Below are 12,324 nucleotides of genomic sequence, written 5' to 3'. Positions count from 1 at the left end.
AAAAACAAGTCTGGTACTGAGGTTATGGGGGTACAAAAGGTACTGACATGCAAATGGAGTAAAATTTTTACATGATCAATTGACTCTTTCCAACTTTAAAAAAAAAAAAAAAAAAAAAAAAAAACAAAACAAAAAACAAAACAAAACAAAAAACAACAACAAACGAAATTGGTCCAAAACAAGCCCAATATATAGGTACAAAAGACTGAGAAACAGTAAAAAGTGTTAAATACAAGCTAAAAAGACAAGAACGTGCATCTATACAATGTGGAACCGTGGACCTGGCGTGGCGATGATGTCACTGTAAGGCTCGGTTTGGGACAGGTCCACCGCCTGCTGTTTCTTCAGGACGAGGAAGCTGTAGAACTTGGCGGCGGCTTGTTTTTTGTTGTTGTTTCTGCAAAGCTCCAGCAGGCTGATGGACTGGGCTCCGGTTTTAGCCACAACACGCTGAAACGCACAAGAGTCCAATCACACTTCAGTTCACGCTGGTAAACAAGTCATTTATATCATTCCACAGCAAGAAACAAAAAACGTCTCCAGAAATCTTAAGAACGAATCTCTATTACTGCTATAAAATGATCACAGGTTCCTGTTTTTATGATGGAAGATACGACCAGAATCAGATGAACTGCTCGTTATATTTAAATACACATTTCTAAGCCCCGTACGTACCTGAAGTCCATGCAGCATCTGCTGGGTTCTTTTGTTCCACCGTCTCTCCTCTTGGTCCTGGTCACCACCTTGTCCATCACCCTCCTTTATGAATCAGATTAAAACATTCATTTATTCGGTTATTTATATAAAAAATATAAAAAAATTGCATGGCCACGTCTAGACAATTCAAATCAACTCTTCTCTGACTACCGAAAACAAAAGTGATGAATATGGAAGTCAGAGCTCACCTCATCTTCCTCCTCACTGTCCTCTTTGTCCTTGTTCTTCTCTCCCAGCAGGTTGAACTCAGTCACGATTCTCGAAAGGTTGCCGCTGTCCTCAGGAGGAAGGTCAACCTGAGGCATGTCCAGCTGCTGGGACAACACGGACTGCTCCATCGGCGGAGGCACGGACTGGTCCAGTATGCTCATCGTCTAAAAGAGAAGCGTACTTTCGATTCTTGTTCACAGTTTACAGAGCAAAAATAAAACCCCGCCGGAGAAGCCACGCTCGAGACTCACAGGCAGAGCGGCTTCGGGCTCCTGGGACTTGCGTTTGACTCCACGCTGCCGTGAAGGAGGAGGCATCAGGGTCTCGTCCAGTGTGGTTCTGCTGCCCTCCATGGATGAGGTCTGCAGCATGCTGGGCTCCTCAACAATGGTTTGATCTGCACAGAAGATAAGGGTCAAACTCTACACCGACAGACACACAGTCTAACAGATCATTTGAGTACAGGAGGCCCAAAATGATCCTGGGATGAAGATGATGCTGCTTTTGATGTAGCAAAAATCTCTCTATATATAAATATAAATAAAAAAGCATTATATATATATATATATATAAAAGAACACTGTCATATGTCAGAATTTAAGATCACTGTGACGAGATTCTATCATGGTTAGAAAGCTAATCGATGTCAACAAAAAGGTGAGGGCAGTGAAATCCTCTGCTGTGAACGCCTGCCATGTGGTAGCTCTCACTTTGTGCAATATTATTTGAAGGCACTAAAGCAAACTGAGAATTCTTATACAATGTCAGTATACAATGCCATACATAAATAATAATTTATTCGGGAATTTGTTCCGTTTTTTTCCCCAGCATCCTTCTCACCAATAATGTCGGTCCTTTGGCCCAGCTGTTCCTCACGGGGAACCTCGGGGTTCTCCAGCTCCTTCAGGAACTCCTCCAGGCTGTCGGCCTCACCACCCTTCCTCCTCTTCCTGAGCTCGTCCGGCACCAGTGGAGTGAGGCAGCGTGTGAACATCTACGGAGCACACGGAGAAAGTGAGGCCCTCGCACCATCGTTTTACCTCCAGCACAGCATTCATACATGACTGCTAAAAATGTTCCAATCATATATGAGACTAGAGGATCTATTATTTTATGTTTTTTTCAGATATGGATTAATTTATACGTTTATAACCTATTAGGGGTTAATCAGCCAGTGATCAATTGGGTAAATTTTTGTGTTTTATTTATTCAGTATTCAATCTGCATTGCTCTATTGGGCTGCAAATCATGGCAATTATTAGACAGACGCATGCGACACACCAAACCATGTGTGTACATTCTGTGCTTGGTGAGAGAACATAACTCTCCTGAACCAGCAGGTGGCAGTAGTCTGTATTCAGCTTCCGAACAGTAAATATATAAAGCGAGCAGTATTTACACCTGCCGCGATCATTACTAACGGATTCACATAGATTTTGTTTAATCACCATCGGCTTGGTGTGTCCCAGGCTTTACTTTTTTTCCTTCATTCTTAATCTAGTCCGTATATTTTATTGGTTAAATATGAAGTTACATTTGGAGAGAGAATAAGAATAAAACTATGAAACAGTATTGTTAGCTTATTGTTATGCTTAAGCAAATTTCTGTATAACTTATTATTTATTAACTGTGAGATTTAATGAGATCCAGAGGGAAAACGCATCATATATCAGCCATAAATAAATCGGCCAGAGAAAAACCCACATTGGTAAACCCAGAGTGAAGTTGTACCTTGAGCAGTCTAGTGTTCCACAGAGGCTGAGCAGGCAGAGAGAAGAGTTTCTCCACGCCTCCGGTCTCTTTCCACATCATCAGTTTCTTGGTGGGCGGGGCCAGATCCAGTGTGGTTACGATATCTGAGTAATCGCTCAGCTGAGCGCGGATGGTTTTGCTGTCGAGCTCTTTCAGGCTGTCGACGATCAGCTTCCTTTTTCTCTTTGCCTTCGTCTCTTTCACTGGGGATAGAAAGACCGCTTGTTTATAGATCAACACCTCAGCTGCATTAATAAACAGTCAAGCTTAAGGAAAAAAATTATTATTTAAAACTAATTATAAACAACAAAACCAAAAATATAGGTTAGTTTTTTGGTGTTTTAAATAAACAGAATTTTTTTTCCCTCTTTCTAGCAGTGTCCTTAACAAAACATTTCCTGACCAGTATTAGAGGTTGATGGTGGACTTTACAGATACTGATAGCTAGGTTGAATCGTACGGATTAATGATAAAAAAAAAAAAAACTTTAAAATAAAATAAAAACAAAAATTATGTTAAAACAAAAAATACAACTTTAAATTGATTTATTTAATTTATTTATGGAAATGTGCAAAATTTAATAAATATGAATACATTAATAAATAATTATAAAATTAATTGTAAATAAATAAATAATAGTGCTCCCCACGCTGCCTCACGAGTAAAAACAAAAGGCACGTGGGTGTCAGTGATTTGCCTCTAGAGGCCGCTCTTGTAACGACTGCAGACCTTCAGTGTGGATCTTTGTTACAGCGATCAACTATCGTCGCGGATTAATCCTGCGATACTGGAACTTCTAAACCCACACTGTAAAACACAATACTATTATAACTTCTCTTTTTTTTGCCCTGTTACCGGTGATATCGATGGGTTCAAGAGCAAAGGCCTCCTCTTCATTGGGCACCAGCGTGGTCTGCTCCGTCTGGTCTGTAGTGTTGGGTAAAGCCTCAACCGGACATGAATCGGGGCTGTCCGGAGCTCCAGCCGCTGATGGAAACATTACAGCAGAATAAGGATAGAACACGTTGAAAACATCAGCCAGACAAAGAGCAGCATCGCTGTGAGCATTTACAAAAAGAAAGCTCTCAAAAACAAAAAATGTTGCTGAACAAATACGTGAAAGTTGCGGGAAAAAAAGAATGTTTGTTAAAAGCTACCGTTAAGCGAGTTTTTCTAATTTATCTGAATTCTCGATTCTGATTGGTCAGAAAGTGCTGAATAATTACAGCAGCTCAAACAGTAGTGCAGCTGTAAATTTCTCAGGTGTATATCAACTATTTTAAAACACTTCAAACATGAGATCATATAAAAAAACAATCGAATTTAGTGAGGCAGCAGTCCTACTATATCCTCTATTTAAAAATGTGTGTGTCCTGCATACAGAGTTGAGCATTTGTAAGCTTACGCGAAAGGTGGTCAAAGTCGTCATCGTCGTCATCTCCGTGGCCTGGGGGCATCATGACGCTATCGGTAATGGCCGGAGGATCGTCAAATATCCCCCCACCACCATCGCCGCTCAAGAGCTTATCCACTAAAAATACATGAATAATAATTTTTAAAAAACTTACGTAAATAAAACAACTGTGTACATAAGCGTTTATCATCAGAGACGTTATATACCGCGCCCTCACCGAGTATACCGCCGTCGCTGTTCTCCAGATTGTTGTCTCCGAAGTCGTCATACTCGAGATTAGCGGACTTATCAGGAGGGTGGGCGGGGCCGGGCTCCGCCTCCAGGAGGAGGTTGGCAGCTGAGGATCCATGCATGAAGGCGGTATCCTCAAAGGCAGGCTCCTCTCTAAGGATCTCCCGGTCCTCAATGCCAAAATCGCCTGTCGGTAACAACCAGCGTGTTATAGTGGGTCAATAAATTAAAAAATATTTTTACAATAATTAGGTGCTGTATCTTCTCTCTGGAATTCTTTCTTACCGAAGTGTTCGTCGTTCATAAGGCTCAAGTTCCCCACTTCCTCCCTCATGGTGATCTCCTCCACCCGGCTCTGGTTTAGCGTAAACTGCTGTGCTACATCTATGTCACTGAAGAAGAAGAAGGTGACATAAAAAGAAGTCAGGATGAGTCACAGCCACGAAACATTCCTGAAACTGCCACCCGAAATCAACTCCTGTTTTTGCAGACTGCAACTCACTCGAGATCCGGAAGAGGCTGATCAAAGTCGTGAAATTCCTCGGGCAGGGTGATGGCGTTGTACGCAGCCTCGCGATTGTCTTCGGGCAGATCCACGACCCCTGAGAGGCACAGATTTTAAACGCAAGCTTCAGTGTGCTTAAGATATTACATATTACACTACATCTTTTAAAATGTTCTCTCTTAAAGCTCGTTAATACCTGGTCTGAAAGCCATTTTGATCTTTATAAAGGCCTCGTTACAGTCAGCAAGGAGATACTTGGCCTTCCTGTGGTAGATCCTCACCACCCCCAGGAGCAGGTGGCCAGATGTACGCAGAGCCATTTTCACCTGCAAAACAAAGGACTCTTAAAAATAAATAAATAAATAAATAAAAACCTACATTCTTTGTGTAGACAATATTATTCCATTTAAGCCGTTTTATACTTCTGTCGGATACAAAGTGAGCACCTGGAGTCAGAAGAATATTTGCGTTCAAAAATATCTGTTATACCGTTTAATACGGATAAATACAGGCAGAATAAAAAGCGATGCCTGACGAAGTATTTCTGACTACAGGCCTACTCAGCTTTTACCGTTACGTATACGAAGGTCATTGATCACCTTGGGTGAAATGATGCTCTCCACGCTGCTCTCCAGGTTGCACTCAAAGACGTGGGCTTTGGTCAGCTTCTTGTCCCAATGGGCCGCCAGCCAGATCTTGGCCAGCGGCCCTCGCTTGCTGAGGACGAAGTGGGCGTAAAACATTGCCCCTGGGTTTGCTCAAAATGCACAAGGGTCAGCTACACCTAGACACAAAGAAACACAATCACAGCGCACAATACAGATAACAGTTATAACAACATGAACCAAATCAAACTCAATATAACAAATTTTATGTAAAACTAGAGAAAAAAAACAGTAAATTATTATTAATCAGGGTTTGATTTCCCGTATATTAAAATTAATATTGCTTTTTTTATATGCATAACAATATACCAAAGCTTGTTTTTATTTATGAATGTGTATGTATTGTAAATATTTACATATCCATATTAGAGCTGTAACAGTACACGTGTTTCTGTTTGGTACACACATGAGAAATGTTTGTTTAGTCTCCTGCCCTGCACTTTTAGCACATTTTTTACTTATTATTCTTAAACTTGAAAACATACACAGCGATGGCAGGGGTATGGAAAAAAAAAAAACTGGGGTCAGCGCAGTCACTGTGGCTACTCGCTCCGTACCAGAAATGTTTCAAGAATTTTTCTTATAAGAATAGGAACTAATGAAGACACATTAAAATCTGCTGAAATCACTCAGACAGTTAAGTAGAAGATATCTTAAGGAAATTAAATATTAAATCAAAAAACACATTTTTAACACACCTGTATTATACAAATGAGGTCTAACAAATGTAAACTATTATTTTATTTTACATATTTGTGTCAATTTAATCACTATAATAATGAGAGTATTGCATACATTTTATTTACTCGATTTTCTTCATTATGTAATATTCTAAAATGATATTTTATATATTATCTAACCGAGCAGGCATTGTTTTTAAAATGTAAACTGTTTACAAATGTTATTAATAATAAACTGCTTTAATAAAAAAAAATAATAAAATAAACTTTTTTTGCATCCCCACAATCGTACCGAAAATAAACCAAACCGTGACTTAAAAACCGAGGTGTGTACCGTTACACCCCTAACACACACACACACACACACACACACACACACGTCTGTCATTAGAAAATGTTAATATAATTTGTGTTTCTAGAAAATATTATTTCTAAATTTGTTTACTCATTCACTGCAATTCCATTTATTTATATTATATTTATACACACACACACACACACATTATAAATATATATATATATATATATATATATATATATATATATATATATATATATATATAAAAGCCAATCTCTACAATAAAGCCTGCTTTGTTTTTATTTTATATCTGGAGCTTTTGAACGTTAATCCTCCTGCACCAGTTGAAAAGTCCTCCGAGCGAATTAAGCAACAACCAAATTACACACAGAGCGCCTCAAAACACACTCCAACCCAACTGTTTGTTTCCCTTTTTAGCCTCCAAAAAAATTAAAGTGGAAAAAAAAAACAAGTACACTTACAAATTTCCCGAACCTATAAGTCAATAAAACAGCTAGAGGAGGAAAACCATGCTAGCGGGGCGACAGGTTTAGCGTATTAGCCAGCTAGCAACAAACACGATCCCGCTAGTCTGTTCTTTAATACAAACATGCACAAATAATACAGATTTTAATGAAGTATAAATAAGCAGATTATATATTTATACACATTTCCGGGTGCATAAAATATCAAGTCGCAATAAAGTGAAATAAGACTAGATTAGCTGCTAAAACATGCTAGCTAGAGGAAATTAGCCTTGCTGCTATGACTATAGAACTGGGCAGCTAGCAAGTGGTTGTGAGGGGGGGGGGAAGACAAAATACGACTTTTTTATCGTTCGTTAATTCGCATTACATACATGTTTTATACACTTACCATCCAATAATTATTCCGTGATAATCCGGAGCGGGAGAATGTCTCCCTTCCCAGCCGTGAGAGAAGTTTATAACTTGTTTCCCTCCTTCTTCGTCCCTCTCATTGAATCGAACCAAAATGGCGGTCGCTTTTTTTTTTTCCTCTTCTTCCTCCCGCGTTCAAAATCAGCGGGATGTTTACGGTCAAAATTTCGCCCGGGGGCGGGGCCTAACACTTTGACTGACAGCGCGAAGCCCGATTGGCACTCTAAAAGCCTTGCGCTGATTGGCTGGATTGACTAATGACGCAAAATCGTCCCGCCTTCTTTACCGCCCTCTCTCTTTTGTGGATGTAATGGCGGCCATTTTTTTTTTTTGCAACGACAGAGGGAAATGTAGAGGGAAGATGGCAGTGTTGTCTTAGAAATTCGCTGCACTAAAAAAATCACCCTTTTTCTGTCTTTCTCACAAATTAAAAGTACAAATAACCATAAATAAATTATCTAGAATTATATAATTTCATTTTTATAGCAAATTTATTTATTTATTTTTTTAAGAATTCCCGTGGCCATGGTCATAGATCATTTCATCTCATACAAATATAAACTTTATATCCGATTTCCATTTGATTGACTTTCACTTTTTTTCTATTCATCGATAAAATACACTCCCACGATTCTGCATTACGGTGACCTGTGTTACATTCCCATGTATAAATTATATTAATAGTGAAATAAAAAAATTAATTGGTATGTATAATATTAACCAGGGCCAGCAAGGTCTTCTCTAAATCACTGACTTACTGAATATTTTAAAATAATTATACCATGAATATGTATTAAATTATTCCCAATAGTCTATTCTCTCCATGTTATATCTTTTCTCCCAGTTGCCCTGCTTTTAGGAGTGTAGATTTATGCTGGAGTTTCTATTCAATCAGACTTCGGCCATTACCTGAGTCAAAGGAATCTGTCGTGAGGCCTTCAGAATCGACAGTGCGGGTGTTTGTGGCGTAAAGTGCATATCAATGAAGCTGTTGCTTTAACCAATCAGATTTCGAGTCAGCGACACCGGGGCCCTCTAGCTGGCGTACAATAACGTCAGAATTTTCAAGCCCTTTGATTGGATGGTCAGAGATCGCGCTAGTCAGAGCTCACAACCTGCATCTGTAGCAAACTTAACAAGCTCAAATATATTTTTGTGGATTTAATGTGTTTTTTTTTTTATTCCACAGTGGCTGATAGAGCCATGATTTGGTCTCAGGTATATTTAAAAGGCAATTTTCATGACAGATTTTTCAGGAAAAGTTGAACTGGAGTTTGGAAAGTTTAAAAACAGTTTTTATTAAAATAGAGTAGTAATGTGGTAAGATCACCCAGCCAGTCACAAGCGAAGTGAGAAGTTACCACTTTTAGGCAGAAAATATTTTATGTAACATCTAACAGGGTATTTTTAAATTCTCCGTCCACAGCAAATTCAATTTTTATTTACGTTTCATGTGGTGAAACAAAACAAATGAGTTCCTGTTGATTCATTACAGAGAAACCAGAAATTTATTTTACCTTGTGCTGTTATAGGAAAACATTAATACAGTTGTAGTTACGACCCTAAAGTTGATTGTTTTCCCATTGCAACATGCCACAACGTTTTTTATTCATCTTATACCACAGGAATTTGCCTAATAATCACTTTTTGTTTATTTATTAAACACCACCAACAAACAATCCCAGTTATCCTTCAGTTTACATTAAATCAGTATGCTATTGGCTGGTTCCCAAAACCAATGATCTCAGACTGAATCAACAGGGTTGCAAAATTCTGAGAATTTTTAAGTTTGGAAACTTTTAATAGGAATTCATGGGAATAAACTGGGAATTTACAAAAATGCAGGTTAGCCTATAGCAGAGAACTGAAAAGTTGTTAAAAAAATCTTGCAGGATGCACATCTTAGTGAGGATTCATGTAAATTGCATAAATATTTCATACATTTAAGTTGAAAACATCCTGCTGTGCTGTGTGTAAACTATTGTGCAACAAAATGCTACTAACAATTAAATTAAAGTCAGAAGTGTTCTTTTAAAATCTGTATTAGTTTGATTACATGTTAGCTAATAACCAAACAAGATTTGTTTGTATATGATACAGTTTATATACATTTCTCCAAATTTCAAATTAATTCCTCTAAATTTATATAAATTTCCAATAATTCCTAGTAAGTTTCCAATTTTAAATATTTTTAAAATTGCCCAGATTAAGTTTCCATAGAAAGTTTCTCGGAAATTTCCGGAAATTTTCCGCTCTTTTGCAACCGAATACATTCATCCATCAGAATTACTTTAATGGAAAAAAAGGACCTGATATCATGAAGTATTTAAACCGGTTTAAACCAAAGTGTTTCAGGTTCATCTAAATGAGACCATTTACTTCTGCATGCATGAGAATATTATACGTATACTCTAAACTCTGGTGCGAATTCGTATAGAGAAACAGGTTTCTCTCACTAAACTAGGACTCGACAGGGAACAAGATTAGTCTGGTTTCATTCGCTAAAGCTAATCATCACAGATTAGCTTTCATCTATCAATACTGAAACATAGCGAGAGACAAAAATCCTGTCCTGAAAACCAAAGACAAAAGTGATGCCAATTTGCCACATGATTCGTTCTGGGAAACTGTGAAATTTAACCACAAAAAAATCCCAGCATGATTTATGGGGCTTTGATCAAACGTTCTTGTTGGGATTTAAAGCAAAAGCTGATCCAAGCGCTCAACTATAAAAAGCAGTTTTATAAACATCGAGGCCTTTGTTGTAGCAATACATGTGGAAAATTATTGCGAAGGTTGAGGAGCCGTATTTCTGTATTATTTGAATTGCACCTATAATTCTTTGTCATTTGGCAGCAATTACTTTTTTATGAGCATTTTACAAGAAAGGAATAAAACATGAAAGGGCATGTTGGGAAAACAATTAACAACAGAGTCGTGTGATGAAGTTACAGTTACGACTCGTACTCAAAAGTAATAACAGCACTTTATAAAATATTTATTTGTAACTTCTTTCATAGCAAACAACTGATACTTTTAATAACGAAAAATAAGTTTTATTTATTTAGAGTTACTTTTAATATTTGTCGATTATCCATGAAGTCCTGTATTAGCGCTCGAGCAATTTCTGACCAATCAGAACGTAGAATTCACGACGTATTCTTTCTTCACGCAGCGCTGTTTAAACCCCATTATCGACTTACAAAGAATTCTCATTGTGGTTATGATGATTTATGAATGTGAGCTTCTTAGGAAATGTTATACAAATCTCTTTGTCAGCTCAATCCATCTCAAATTTCCAAGAAAGCACTGCAGTCTTTGGGGAAAAAAAGTTTTTGGAGAGAAAGAATAGGATCGGGCTTCCAAATCATAAAATCAATTAATATGAGCTCAACAAACAAGGCGTCCATGAAAACGTCTTCGAGGTTGAGTGATAATCTTGGAACGGTTTCGGCATTTCGCATCCCAACACGGGCCTTTGATCACAGTGCCATAAATCATGCTGAGATTTTGTGGTTAGATTTCACAGTTTCCCAGAATTAATCATGACTTAAAGTTGGCATCGCGTTTTGTCCCGCGTCTTGTCCTTCGCTATGTTTGGCTCTGTATTGAGCAGCCACGATGGAGGAGAACTAATTGCTGAGAAATTTGCATTATATAAATGAAGAGCCCAAACAAACCCTAGTATTAATATCTGGTTGGTGATCTTTTTTAGAGGAGTAACCTTTATAATGACGCATCCCAAATCTCAATTCTTTTCTTTTCTGCTTCATGAAAACCCATACGCCAAATCCTTTTTCTTTTCTTTCTAAATTCGAAAGCAAAGAACTCTTTTCTCCCAAATATGTGTGCAACCAGGGTGTAATCTGTGGATATTTAGTGTTTTTCTACTCACCAGCAGCCCTTTGACTCCTTAGGGTTTTTATCATATGGAAAATAGTCAGGATATAGCTCCTTTTTATTATTTGTTTAAAATTGCCGTTTTTTGCACTAATAATTACTGCTAAATTAACAACTGTTTAAACTTCCACTATTTATTATTAGCTGGACAATTTCTCTGTTTGCACTTGTATCTTGGTCCAAGAGGAACACGTTTATTTCACTGTGTGCTGTGCTGAATGTTAATGGCTGAAATGACAATAAAACTCCACTTGATCACCTGAATTTTTCTGCTACAGTTGATTCTTTCCCAGACTGTTGCTAAAAACTTGAAGTCACACACTTGTACAGGACGCCTTTAGATGCTGTAGCATGAATTTTTCTATCCATCCATCCATCCATCCATCCATCCATCCATCCATCCATCCATCCATCCATCCATCCACTATCTATCCTTTCAGCTATCCATCCATCCAGCCATCCATCCAGCCAGCTGGCTAGACAGCTACTTATCCATCCATCCATCCATCCATCCATCCATCCATCCATCCATCCATCCATCCATCCATCCATCCATCCAGCTAGCTAGCCATCTACTTATCCATCCATCCACCCATCTATTTTTTCAGCTATCCATCCAACCTTCCAGCTGGCTAGACATCTACTTATCCATCCATCCATCCATCCATCCATCCATCCATCCATCCATCCATCCATCCAGCTAGCTAGCTAGCCAATCTACTTATCCATCCATCCACCCATCCATCCATCCATCCATCCAGCTAGCTAGCTAGCCAATCTACTTATCCATCCATCCACCCATCCACCCATCCATCCACCCATCCATCCATCCATCCATCCATCCATCCATCCATCCATCCATCCATCTATCATCCATCCATCGGTGTAGAAATCTTTGTATTATTAGTGTAATATTATACACAGAATCTAATTTAAACCGTTACGCAATACAACTTAACCCTCGTCTAATACATTTAGTCAGAAGAGATTTCATTAGGATTCCTGTGGTGCACTGTATGTTGCACTGAACTGCTCTTTGGTTGCGATTCTTTC

The 12,324-nt window shown here is 38.3% G+C and overlaps 1 protein-coding gene across 3 annotated transcripts in view; it reads right to left on the bottom strand.

Moving 5' to 3' along the window:
* The window catches only part of rad21a (RAD21 cohesin complex component a), a 7,749-nt gene extending 245 nt beyond the window's left edge, over positions 1-7,504 (bottom strand). The window contains exons 1-15 of one of the 3 annotated variants that reach the window (XM_046834118.1): positions 7,349-7,491; positions 5,851-5,885; positions 5,429-5,613; positions 5,026-5,155; positions 4,827-4,926; positions 4,610-4,716; positions 4,311-4,511; positions 4,085-4,210; positions 3,535-3,666; positions 2,659-2,882; positions 1,768-1,921; positions 1,179-1,324; positions 906-1,091; positions 676-759; positions 1-450 (exon numbers count right to left, since the gene is read on the bottom strand). The exon at positions 1-450 is cut by the window's left edge and continues 245 nt beyond it. In XM_046834118.1, the coding sequence (XP_046690074.1) occupies positions 259-450; positions 676-759; positions 906-1,091; positions 1,179-1,324; positions 1,768-1,921; positions 2,659-2,882; positions 3,535-3,666; positions 4,085-4,210; positions 4,311-4,511; positions 4,610-4,716; positions 4,827-4,926; positions 5,026-5,155; positions 5,429-5,572 (1,926 nt within the window). In that variant the 5' untranslated portion in view covers positions 5,573-5,613; positions 5,851-5,885; positions 7,349-7,491 and the 3' untranslated portion in view covers positions 1-258. Of the gene's footprint in view, positions 451-675; positions 760-905; positions 1,092-1,178; positions 1,325-1,767; positions 1,922-2,658; positions 2,883-3,534; positions 3,667-4,084; positions 4,211-4,310; positions 4,512-4,609; positions 4,717-4,826; positions 4,927-5,025; positions 5,156-5,428; positions 5,614-5,850; positions 5,886-6,954; positions 7,201-7,348 lie in introns of those variants that run through there. The other 2 variants (XM_046834117.1, XM_046834119.1) reach the window with 2 other exon arrangements.
* Between the last annotated feature and the right edge of the window lie 4,820 nt (positions 7,505-12,324).

Source organism: Silurus meridionalis, chromosome 21 (genome assembly GCF_014805685.1).
Source record: "Silurus meridionalis isolate SWU-2019-XX chromosome 21, ASM1480568v1, whole genome shotgun sequence".
Lineage (NCBI taxonomy): Eukaryota > Metazoa > Chordata > Actinopteri > Siluriformes > Siluridae > Silurus > Silurus meridionalis.
The sequence above is the reverse complement of the archived record's forward strand: the minus strand, read 5'-3'. Positions and strand labels throughout refer to the sequence as shown.